At 43.0% G+C, this 13,032-nt stretch overlaps 1 protein-coding gene across 2 annotated transcripts in view; it reads right to left on the bottom strand.

The window, feature by feature from the left end:
* Positions 1-713: 713 nt before the first annotated feature.
* The window catches only part of tmod1 (tropomodulin 1), a 29,741-nt gene continuing 17,422 nt past the window's right edge, over positions 714-13,032 (bottom strand). Inside the window, exons 7-13 of one of the 2 annotated variants that reach the window (XM_020652777.3) lie at positions 12,560-12,649; positions 10,765-10,895; positions 9,864-9,971; positions 9,590-9,733; positions 8,970-9,114; positions 8,256-8,355; positions 714-4,340 (exon numbers count right to left, since the gene is read on the bottom strand). In XM_020652777.3, coding sequence (XP_020508433.1) covers positions 4,322-4,340; positions 8,256-8,355; positions 8,970-9,114; positions 9,590-9,733; positions 9,864-9,971; positions 10,765-10,895; positions 12,560-12,649 — 737 coding nt within the window. In that variant the 3' untranslated portion in view covers positions 714-4,321. The remainder of the gene's footprint in view (positions 4,341-8,255; positions 8,356-8,969; positions 9,115-9,589; positions 9,734-9,863; positions 9,972-10,764; positions 10,896-12,559; positions 12,650-13,032) is intronic. The other variant, XM_065954405.1, reaches the window with a different exon arrangement.

Here is a 13,032-nt window from a genome sequence, read left to right on the forward strand (position 1 = left end):
AGCGATGAGCTGAGGTCCACTTCTGGAGAGACGGCGCTCGTTCATGTATGAGGGAGCACAGAGGGGAGGGGGTGGGTGCAGACGGGGCACTGAGGGAATGCTACTTTTAATATCAAGCTAGTTTTTGAAAATTACAAAGTCAGGACGCCAGAAAAAGACAGAAGAAAAGGAGGCAGCTGGCTTGGGGATTTGACCCCAACAAGAACTTGTTACCAAACTTTTTTCAGTCAGCGCCAAAGTCTGATGGGAGCCAGGCAGAGGGAGCTAGGAGGCTAACAGTACTGATCGAATGTGGATACTTTGATTTAAATCATATCCTGGTAGGGCCCACACACAGGCCTGCAGTACCTCACTGCTTTTAACTGCACCTTAAAGTATTTACCTTCTTGTACACACACTTATTTAGCTGATTCTGATTTTCAAATATTTTTTTCACACATGCATGCACACATATATATTCTGTATATATTGTTTTTATTTGTCTAGTGTCTTGAGGCCGGATGCGAAAGAATTGGGGTCTACTGTGTAACGCTAGTACAGAGTGTACTGAATGTCAATACAGGATCTTGAAATGTAGTACTACTGTTGGCCGGAAGAGGGCAGCCGTGAGACGACTCGCTGCACTTCGCCCATTCTGCCACTGGGTGTCACTGTTGTCTTCATGTGTGGGAACAATGCTGCACACACATTACAGACTTACTAGAAACAGAGTGCAGATATTATTTCAAGCTTTATTTATTTCAATAACAAAAACAAAAATAAAATCAACCAAAAAAAAAAAAAAGGTGACCTATCTAACAAAAACACAAAATCAAGCACTAAAATATGAGCAAACAGGACGCACACACAGACTGAGTGAAAAGAGTCCTCTTCACCTTTAGCATTCAGTGACTTCTTATTTCACTCATGTTTACATTCATAGCTGACATTTGTTGAACACCTGCAGCACGGACAGGTAAGAATCAGAGCAGAGACATACGACGTCACGTTACACGTCATAATCGGACCCTTAAAACACGCGGTGAATGATCTCTGAGTGTCAGGAACACGCACACATGTTTTCGTCACTGAAACACTGATGGGGTAGCAGTGGGTATGGTCTACCTGTGGTTCTGTGAATGGTAGTTTAGCCATTCGACTCAGGTGTGCAGCCCCTCTCTCTCTCTCTTTTTGTCTTACGGCGACAGATCGGCGTCAGTTCTCGGTGAAGTAGCAGCTGACTCTTCTTTTGCAAAGGTGCCGTTGATTAGAGCTGCAACATGTACAGTCGTGTTTATCATGAACAGCTGGATGTAAACATGTTTTCAGAGACATGTTTGGCAGGAACATTTTCCATTGGGAGCTTTTAAAGACGCGACCCGGGACCAGAGGTTAGATCAGAGGTTAATGTCAGACCCTGTTATCAGCCAACGAGCATTTCCAAACAAACAGCATATAGTCTTCTCATAATTATTTAGGGAATAGGAGGAAATGTATCATTCATTCTTTCAAAATTCAATAGTTTATCCTGTTGTCTCCAATTTGACGTGTACGTTATGGTGCATTCATGTACTCTCAGAATCATCAGAAAAACTCGGAAACTAGGAAAAGAATTAGGTGCAAAGTTGACGACATAATCTCCATCACGGGGGGCAAAATATGTTTAGTTAATGTTTAGATACTTTTTATCAATTTGCTGAAATATAACTTGTAACAGAGACATTATACACATCTTGTTCTTCGTGGCATCGACAATGTTTTTGGCTGATGTTTAAATATTTCAAACTGAAAGCACGTAAACACACTGAAGCGGGAAGACTGACTTCACAACTCAGAAACTTGGACAATCCGAGGAGCACCTGAATGCAGCATTAGTGTGTGTGGTACGTCATCTGTGGACCTGGGTGACGGTGGTAAGTACCACAACTCAATCCTGCAATTATTAACAAGTTTATAGATTCATTTTGGGCTTCTTTATGCCTTTTTTTTTCAGAAAAATCAGAAGGTGGGGAGAGAGAGAGAGAGAGAGAGAGAGACAGAGAGAGAGAGAGAGAGAGAGAGAGAGAGAGGACAGACATGCAGGAAAGATGCCACGGATCGGATTTGAACCCGGGCTGCACGCTTTGAGGAACAAAACCTCTGCACATGGGGCGCTCAAACTAACCACTGGGCTACCGGCCTCCTAAAATTGAACATTTTTGATCAGAGCATTTTTTGGTATCTGTTTTTTGGGCAAAGAACGGAATAAGGAATCAGCTTTTAAATTTTCCGGTTTGGATTCTCAATTGAACATTAAAAGAATAAATGATACACTGAAGGGTCAGACGGCTGAATTACTACAAAACGTTTGGGTTCAGGCTCTTCAAAGGAAAACCTGTAATGAACAGTACCAGCTGGCTTCGTATGACATCACACATCGAAGCTCCAGTAAAAACACATGAACACAAACAATCATCGAGCCTGACCTGGTTCAAGGTGTAACAGAAGTCCTTTCAGGCTGTTATCACCTGATTTAGGTTTAAAGTTGTTATGATACCTGAATTTTAAACTTCAGTACGACCATCGTAAAAATCGAACGACACCGATACCTGATTGGACACCGTGCAGAAACACAAGTAGAAGTCCTAGGCGCCCAATAAAGGGCAATTTCTTGTTTTAAATGAGCAAAAATGGCAAGCAAACTCCTGCACATTTTTTAAAAATGCACACGTTGGCAACACACCGAAATGTTGCCAACATATTTAGACAGCGTGTGCAGGAGTGTGACTGCATGTCTGATGGCTTCACTCGTCTTCTACGCACCTGTCTAATGAAAAAGATGTTTTTTTTAAAAGGAAGAATGTGCGACATGTTAGACATAAATACAGCAGAGATCAAGTCTATACTGTGTAAATGTGTCTCTGACTCATGACTGTCTACAATGAGTGAGAAGCTCGAGTCCCGCTGGCTGTGTTGTTGTCAGAGCCGTGTTTACATGGACGGGACGGCCGGCTCCTCCCCTTGAGTATAAAAGCTGTTTTAGTCAAGGACTATAGAGAAGAAGAAGAACATACTCACTGATTATTTGAATGTCACTTAAGAGTTTTTGGATCACGCTCATTCTGTGTCGGTTTACATGCAATGTGAAGCTACGAGCTAACTAAAGAGCGCTAACATTAGCATGCTAACACACCAATGCAGGACACAGGTGATTGCAGCTCGAGCTAAGGACAATTACGTCCGCCACTTGCGCTAAAGGGGAGGGGGGTTGGAGGTGTGGCCAAACAGCAGTTTGTTTTGGTTTCATGCTGGTGCTCAAGGGCGACATCTACTGGATTAAAAAAGGTTGCACATTCTTCCTTTTCGATATGAACCATCATACATCGTTTTAAAACACATGGTATCCAAACGTTTCAAAAGTGTGTGTCATTAATGCTATAAAGTTATAAAGTCTAAATAAGAATACTGTTTCTGTGGGTTATTTTGTCCTGCCTCTGCTATTCCCAGCTAGCAGAAATCCTCTGCAGAACCTGAAGGCTTCCTCATGTTGCACAGAAACACGTATTCAGAGCTTAACAGTTTGATATGCAGACACTAAACGTTTTAACACTCTGCAGAGCAATCAACCCAAGCTTTGTTGTGTATTGAAACGTCTTCTCTGTCCTATAACCGTCACAAATAAATATACTCTGCTAATAAATAGCAACACATCTCACAGGAGTCAGCTTTATGAATCCATTCAGTCTACAACTAAAGAACTCGTCGTGATGGGACTTCAGCTTCGGAGACACTCGAAGCTTTTGGGAACAGCGTCAGAGAAAAGCACAACTCATTTACAGAATAATTAGAATTCATTCAACTCCTACAGAGAAACAGGGACGGCTTAAAGTTCCCCGCCATCTTTTAACGAGCCGCCATGTAAAACCAGACCTCCCGCCCTCTTTACAAAGGATATGAGACACTCTCGAAGCGATATGAAATGATTCATCACGACAAAAGAAAGCCTCGTCTGGTTAGTTTGTACAAAGACTTACAGCATTTCAAGCCTTGATCCAATTTAAACTTCTCAAAAGAACACAAAATAATCTGTATAAAATCTCACCGTCTGCATGCACTGAGCGCTCCTTGACGTTAAACAGAGGCTTAGAAAGTAGAGAGAGAGTTCAGAGGTTGCCTCCAAACTCTCAACATTTGAACCTGAAGGTGTGTTCACGGACTTCTGCAGGCCGTCAAGAGGAGAGGCGGAGGAGGGTACCGAGTCGAGGTGTGTAAAGATGGTCGGGGGAGATTGGGGGGTCAGAGGGTTGAGAGTAGCTCCGGTTTCTACACATTCGTCCGACACTTGGGGAAGATGGGTCCTCCCTCAAGCCTTCTCTTTCTTACTGCAGAGGGAGAGAGAAGGAGGGATGATGAAGAAAAGTGATGAAAGGAGAGGAGGGACAGACAAAGGAAAGGACACGAGGGGAGAGAGGGAAGGAATCAGGAGGAAGAGTGCAGGATATTTTCTCATCATCATCATCATCATCATCAACAACAACAATAATTTGAAGCAGAACAGAGCTGACCCGCCTCTTTGTAAAACAAATTGCAGAGAAGAAGGAAAGAGACAGCGCCATGTCTTCCAGTGGCTGCACATTAAGGTTAGTAACGATAAAACCAAAACTACATTCCCCAAACTGAATCTGTGTTGTGCATTCAAACTAAACTAAATTGACTTGAGTGTTTTTCTTTGTCGATATGCTACTAAAACTAATACAGCTGGGGCGCCGGTGGCCTAGTGGATTAGTACACCCGCTCCATGTACAGAGGCTGTTGTTCTTGAAGCGGGGGCGGCCTGGCTTCAAATCCAACCTGTAGCTCCCTTTCCTACATGTCATTCCCCACTCTCTCTCTCTCTCTCGCCCAGGTTTCTGACTCTATCCCATATCCTATCTCTCAAAAAAAGACATTAAAAAAGCCACCTTAAAACCTTAAAAAAAATAAAGAAAGGAAAACCAAAAGTTTCAGCCTGGAGAGATAGGACAGTGCATAGAGTCGGAAATCTCAGAGAGAGAGAGAGAGAGAGAGAGCGGGGAATGACATGCGGGAAAGGAGCCACAGGTCGGATTAGATCCCGGGCCGCCCGCTTTGAGGACTATGGCCTCCATATATAGGGAGTGTGCACTAACCACTGTGCCACCAGTGCCCCCAAAATTGACATTTTAATGAGGGTGTCAATGGAGTTTCCTTGGCTTTCGACATTCAGCATCAAGCAAACACTTTTGAACTTCTGCTGATATTCCCCCATGGAGTGCAATCTCACCCCTTCAAAAAAGCTTTAGCGGCCAATACGGTGAAAAATAACTATTATTTTGCTCAGTTTAATCTTAATTTTTGAATGTGAAAAAGTTGTACCAAAGACATTTCCTAAATGTCAGGAAGATAGTTAGCTTGTGCTAGCGTGCTAAATTGTCGGCCTTTCCATCACAACAAATGGAATATTCTCAGGTAGCTTGCAGTGTAGGTTTGAAGAAGTAAACGTACTGGCTAACCCTGCTTGGGCCCAACAAACATTTCTACTAACTCTACCTTAAAAAACCTATTGCCTGGGGCGCTGGTGGCGCAGTGGTTAGTGCGCGTGCCCCATGTAGGGAGGCTGTAGTCCTCCGGGCGGGCGGCCCAGGTTTGAATGCAGCCTGTGGCTCCTTTCCTGCATGTCATTCCCCACTCTCTCTCTCTCCCTGATTTCCAACTCTGTCCACTGTCCTATCTCTCAATTTAAAAAAGGCACAAAAAGCCCCAAAAATTAAAAACCTAATGCCTGCTTACATCCCCCACAATGCAACATGATGAATATCAACAATTTGGTCTTTGCAATTAAGCTAATCGCAGCTAATGTAGCTTTGAGGCCTAAAGCACTAATGAAGAGGACTCACTAAAGAGGTCTGATGACTCAATCATTTCTAACTTCAAAATTCTAGATTTTGTTTTTAACTCATAAACTTGTAGTTCTCAGCCCCAAAATGTTGCTGACTTAAGCAACATGCCTTAAGGTCTGCCTTAACAATCTGCAAATCAGCAAATCATCCGGGTCGACATCCAAGCTTTGGATGAAAGTGGTTGAAGCAGAAGAGAGGAACAGAGGTTGAGCTGAGAAGAATGAAAGCATCCAGAAAATCCAGGAAGAGAAGAAGCAGCTGTTTCAGAGAAGAGGCTGATCAGATGGGTAAAAAGACAAAAACATGGATATCACAAGACCATAGAGGTGACAGAAGCGTCACAGATCAGCCAAAAGGAGATCAAGAAGAATCAAGAGGTGGACAGTTTCATTCTCATGTTGAAGACAGAAGAAGAAGTGTAGAGCGGGTGAAGGGGTCCAGCATGTAGGAAGATCAGTCAGAGTGTTTAAGGTCGCTCTCACATTTGAAGTCCGGCGGACTCGGTGTGATACAGGGGTGAAGTTGTAACTAGGGTTGCCACCCGTCCCGTAAAATACGGAATCGTCCCATATTTTACACTTTCATATTTGATAGGTTATTCCAGTATAGTTTGGATAGTGTGAATATTTTTTCGGTACATAAAACAAGAAGATGACATTTATTTTAGCCAAATCTGTATTCACAGTATGGCCTGGGCATGATATCATCAATACAACATCAATATATCGACAGTAGACACTTAATTAATAAAATAAGAAAATAGTTCAAAACCATATTAATAGTATCATTCATGATTTCATGAGAAAACAACAAAAACGAAAGACAGGAGGACAGAATAAATGAATAAAAATACTAGTAAATTCTTACTGTTTATTTAATTAAAAATCTGTCATCCTCCCCTCTATGTTACAGCAGTGTCAAAAGCACTTCAATAAAACTCTGTTAATGAATTAATGTTAAGTTAATAACTTTATTTGAAGTTTAAGTTAAGTTGTAAATTAGTTAGGCCTAGCTAGTAGTAAGCATCTGCTGAAGTCCTGTTAGGTGCATTTCATTGTGCATACATTACTGTATCTGCCTTTACACTGAAGTTTTGCATTTGTAAATTATTTTGGAAAAAAGTGTTAATAAAGCACTTAAAACTTTAAGTATGACTCTTATTACTTCATTAAAACAACGTTTTAAATCATGATTCGCCACAACTGGTGCCCCACCCCACCGTTGGGCTAGTGGTGGTCAGGCCTCTACTGAGTTGCACCCCGCTGCGGGGTGTCCTTTATTTTTCTGCTTGGAAGGTGGCAACCCTAGTTGTAACGGTGTTAGCATACAGCAGTTTGCTAACACCAAAGACTTGTGTCAATCGGTGTACTTCTAGTGATGAAAGATAGAATTTTTAATATAGATGGAAATGGAAATAACAGGAGAAAAGCAGATGTGACCATAGCCAAACATCCCTAGTTGGGGCTGTAGCTCTGCCCACTGGCTGCTGCCATCCGGCCTAATGCTGCACCATGACCCCGAGGTAAACAACAGGACAGTGGAAGAGTGGCATCCCATAGCGCAAATTTTGATATATAAAATGGAGATAAAGTTATATGACGGCTGTGTCAGGTTAAACTGGCAGATCGACCGGAGCGATGTGTAAACACGCTTAGCACAGGCAGGCGGACGTTAACCTGTAAGGATGACTGATGGCTGGAGTTGTTAGCAATGCTAACGCTAGCCACGCTCTCCAAACATATTTTACATCGTTTAAAGACGGCCAAATTCAACCCACAATGCACTGCTTTTTGGTTCACTTCCCTTGTTTGGTTGGGATTGTGTTCTCACCTGCGAGGAACCAAACTCTGGTGCACTTGGAAGCAAACCGAGACCCCCTGTTTTGAAGCGGACCGGAGTTCAGTTCTTTGGTCCTCACCAGGTTCATTTAAGCATCACAACACCAATCAAACCAAACGGACTATCTGACAAAGAGCACCAGAGTTCATCAGCTGAAGCGCTCAATATGTTAGCCTTCTTCTGTTTTATTTTGAAGTGCTCTAATCTTAAAAATATTTAAAGTCCTATTACTTTCTTATGGATCCTCCAGACCGCCGTATAATCCAGTGGGTCGCCTTGTGGTGCAGAGGCTCAAAAGATGCACTCTGAAAATGTTTGGGACGAAAGAGAAAAGCAGCCGAATTTAAGAGACACTGTCAGTTGTCTTTGCAAACCGGAGATGGCCAGCAGATGAAAAAGGCGTGATGAGAGACGTTTTGGAAAAGCAAGAGAAACTCTCAAAGGAGAGCGAAAGGTGGAGACAGCACTCTCCGGTGACGAGGGAAAGAAGAACCAAGGCAGAGGACAGACAAGCCTCAGCGGACAGACGGGGGTCATTACTTAGTCTTGGACTTGAACTTTTTCCCAAAGGCTCGCTCCAGCTCAGGCACGGACAGAGTGAGGGTGAAGGAGCCGTCTGACTCTGACCTGACGGCCCGGGCTAAGAGACCATGAGGGGGAGAAAAACGTTATGACAGGATTATGGCACACACACTCAATCACAATTTGGGATGACGATCACGCTGTAAATAAAACAAAACATGACATCACCGGTTATGAAAATGCATGCAAGAACATGAAAAGGCCCATTTTCTTTATTAGTTTGTGTTTGTTCGCTCTCTCATGCAGAGACTCTTTCCTAGGTGATGATGTCATGACTTAGAAAAGCTGCTGTTTTGATTGGCTGAGGCTCTCTGGCCGCACTGCTTTGCTGAGTTGCTGGTTGATGATATCACTCAGATTCTTTTATTAGAGTGCGATTAAAGTCGAAACCGAAGGAGATAGAGAGAAGATAAAGTGTCAGCACCGACGTGCGTAGCAACAAAAGCTCACAAATGCAATAATGAGCTTGTGTCCGAGTTAGATAACGAACAGAAACACAAGTCATCAGATACAGTTTGCTGTAAGCTCAGGTCATAAACTTCTCAAGTCAGCTTCTCAGAGATGTTATATAATGAGAATGTGAGTTTGTATGCGTTTTTTTTTCAGGGCTCAGAGTTGCATCTGTGTGTGTGTGTGTGTGTGTGTGTGTGTGTGTGTGTGTGTGTAACCCACCCAGGTCGTTGTTGTTCATCATGGCGTTGGAGCCCCGGAGGCGCGGGCCCTGCTGGGTGAAGTGATATCCAAACTTCAGCAGCGTGGTGTTTTTCTCCAGCATGCTGGCTATCTCCATCTCAACCTTGTTGCCTAACGGCTGGCTCTGGAGTTTGGAGAGAGAGAGAGAGAGAGAGAGAGAGAGAGGGTGAGGGGGGAGAGAAGGAGGAGGGGATAGAAAGGAGAAGACGTTAGCAAAAGTCAGGATTTGCCGTTGAAAATGTAGCCAGAGGAGAGGTTGGAGATGGAGTAAATAGGTAAGAATAACTGCCTCATGTCAACAATAAATTCACTTTCTTCTCATGCAGATAATACACAGTTATACCTGCCAGGGTACAACCATGACTGAATGCCAGGCAATCACAGGAACATGTAGAGACAGACAACCAGCCACAATCACATTCAAACCTACTGCCAATCAACCTAACGAGCATGTCTTTGGACAGTGGGAGAAAGCCGGAGTACCCGGAGAGAACCCACACATGCACGGGGAGAACATGCAGACTCCACACAGAAAGACTCCTGACAGACGGGGATTCAAACCAGGAACCTGTTGTGTCATTGTGTGTGGCAGTTTGCACCTGATTGTCTATCTTGAGCTCATGTAGCGTGGTGTTACCCTGCAGTGACCCGATGAGGGACAGGATTCCTGTTCCTGTGATGAAGTTAGACTCAACGTTCAGGCTCTTCAGCGTCGTGTTCACCTTCAACATCTCTGCCAGGGCCTGGTGGAAACACACACAAAATGTACACACAAAAAGTCGGTCTATACATATAATCTAAACAAATCCGATGTTAAACGATTTGATCTCGCCTGGCCTGGCTCTGAGAGAAACGGAACACTTGTCGACTTACAAACGCTACGGGGTCGTTGCTCCGGGTTCCAACAATACTAAACCTCTCCACCACACTGTTAGTGATCAGAGCCTCTGCATACGCCTTCAGAGTCTTGATGGGGATGTTCTGAGAGAAACAAAAACATACTGTTTGAGCACACGTTATCTGAGAAGTGGAGCAAAGAAAAAGATAGATACTGTATTGACCCCGAGGGAAATTCAAAGCATCCAGTTGCAGGTTACAAAGACGTACATGACATGAAATATTTGTAACAAATTAACCACAAAACAGACGCCCCCCTCCCATACATATAGATTAACCCGAAAAAAAGATTTAAAGAATACCCCTAGATGAAAAAAACTTATTCAAGACAGAGAGGACGGACTTTTCTCATCATTGGGGGGTTTGTAGACGGACAAGAGACTCATATTAGTGTTAGAGGAACATGGAGAAGTGTGCTTTAATGTTATTGTGCAGCAATTGCTCAGTGTGTAGCAATTTGTGTTGGGAACCGGAGAGTCGCTGATTTAAGTCTGGAACAAGTCTGGAAATTGGTCAGGACAGTTCACTGACCTTGAGCTGCTCGGGCGCTCTTACATGTGCAGCCCCCTCACTCTGACATCTCTCCATTAGTGCACATTCATAGGATCCTGTTTGTGCATGTGTGTATTTCAGCCTATGTGTGTGCAGCATGTTCAACAACAGAGTGTAAAATTAATTTCCCCTCAAGGGATTAATAACAGAGACGTTCTTCTTCTTCTTAAAACCAAAAACTGCAAGAGCACTCCTGCAAACTGTCTGATTTTCACAAATACGTTGGGGAAGTTTCAGTAAGCGTTGTAAACATGTTTGAGTAAAAAACATTTTTAGAACCGTAAAGCGAACATGCACGCATCCACACAGACACGCACGCACTCACTCTGATGTTGTTGAGGTTGACCTCGACCAGGTCTGGGTCGTTCCTCTTCATTCTCTGCAGGGTCTCTTCTACGTCGGTGTCGTTAGGCTCTTCATCGGGGACTGGTTTATACTGGGTGCACTGGATCACACCTTCAACACATTCAGACTGTTGATTAAGCGAGTCACGGCAGGAAAGGTTTTCTTTTAAACATGTTTGGATTCTAAGAGATAAAGTATGAGATATGAGGACACCACATTTCTTTGAGTTACTCAAGAATGAAGTGTATTTCAAATTTTGAGATAAAAGCCGAGAATGTCGTTCACTGTCGTCTCTATGAGGTACACATCTTCTCTTTGTCTGCATGTAAAACTTAACCAGTAACAAACTTCATATGTGCTGTTTTGTGGCACTTGAGAGCAACAAATCAGAATCTGAAAATAACAGCTCAAACTCTTTGTGACTTTGTTTAATTTGAAAGTAAAGGAGCCCCTTCTCTGTCACAGCTCACAAAAAGCTTAAAATAAAGATTGCATATTAGCTATATCTCAGTTTTTATTTATTTCTGCTCTTCATCATGTTTTAAACATCACCTGTGTTTGCAACATCTCCCTCCTGAATCCAAAATAAATCTTTAAAACATTTTTTTTGTTCACTGATTTGCACTTCCACATGTAAAGCCCGGGGCGTGTACTTGCTTTTGACTAGGCGTACGTATGACATCAGCCTTGCATATCCTCAAAAATTAACGCTACACCACGCTAGGAAATGCAATATGCATACAACCACTAGGAGCAGTGTAGAGTTGTGTGGTTGCACCCTCGAGAGCAGTGATACGCAACCTGAGGCTCTCAAACCACATGTGGCTCATTTGGGACTAGTTGTGACTCTTTTAGGTCCTACTTGGAAAAAAAAAAAATCCAAAGTAATTATTTAAAAAAAGGGAAAAATTGTCAGCAGAAATCATTCTTTGCAAGTCATGTCACTGTGTTCCCCACACATATTTTAGGAAAGAAAGAGTTTTTTTTGATTGTGGCTCTTGCGGAAATATTTTTTGGTCAATGTGGCTCTTAAGTCTAACCAGGCTGAGTATCACTGCTCTACAGGAATCCTCCAGTAACACGCAATGTAGGTAGGAAAATATAGAGGGTTGTCTACAAGTACGCGTGGTTCAAAAGCAATAATATTTGAGCCTTAAGGGGAACTGACAGCAACCTTTAGCTTCGTCTGACTGCATCAAAGTAGTGTGCAAGCATGAACTCTACACTCAGGCATCCGTCCACAAGGTGCAATGTACACATGCTGAGTGAGAAAGCATTGCTCGACTACATCCAAAGTGTTTTTTTTTTTTTTTAATTTAGAGCAAAGATTCAAATCGTGATGACGATAACATCGCGATTAATTGTGCAGCCCTGAAACATGAATCCTGACTGTTCATTCTGGAGGAGCGACATTTCTGCTTATTGACTTAGCACTCTGATTGAATCTGTGTAACTATATTTGTGCATGCACCGAGTGCAACGACTGTAAGTGAGTCAATCATCTTTCATAAAATAAACCACCACTCTGCCAGCATGAGATCATTCCTCTTGATTGCAGTCCAACTCCACTCTCGTCCACATTTTTCTTAAATGAGGTCATATTTGCTTCGGACTAGTTGAGTGATCTGCTTTCTTTTAGCAATCATTTAACTCGCTTCTTGATATAAACCCAGATGTGTCTGTGATGAAAACCAAGTGAAGACAGATCGCTCAGCTATCAGATAAGAGACTCAGTTACATAAGTTTGTTGTGCATGTGCCGAGGTGTGTGCATACTGTTGAGGCCTTGCTTGTTGACTATGGTGCTGCTGGCCAGGGCTTCATAGTACTGCTGGTTACTCATCAGGGTGTGCATACCCAGGATGGCTGGAAGACAGCAAGAAGACTGAGTGAGGATGGAGAGGACAAAGGAAACAGACAGAGTGGTAGAAGAAGAAACAGAGGAAATGTTGAGAAAGGTCAATAGATGTAATGATTGTCATGTCACAGACCCCCCCCCCCCCCCCCCTCATGCACAAAACTACTTGCAGAAAACAAGTCAAACATGACACAGATTCACAAACAAGCAGCTGTTTGTTAAGATACACTGCGACTGGTTTAACACATGGCAGCTCCACCTGCTTCATAAAAACTGTAAAGGAAGGTTTCACGGTGTGAAAAAGTTCTACTTGAGCAACCAAACTCGCGTCCTGGCAGTGGTGATGCTAAAATAAGTTTCTAAACTGAGCAGCTACTCTTGAGGACGCTAT

Source organism: Labrus bergylta, chromosome 1, assembly GCF_963930695.1.
Source record: "Labrus bergylta chromosome 1, fLabBer1.1, whole genome shotgun sequence".
In the NCBI taxonomy this organism is placed as follows: Eukaryota; Metazoa; Chordata; class Actinopteri; order Labriformes; family Labridae; genus Labrus; species Labrus bergylta.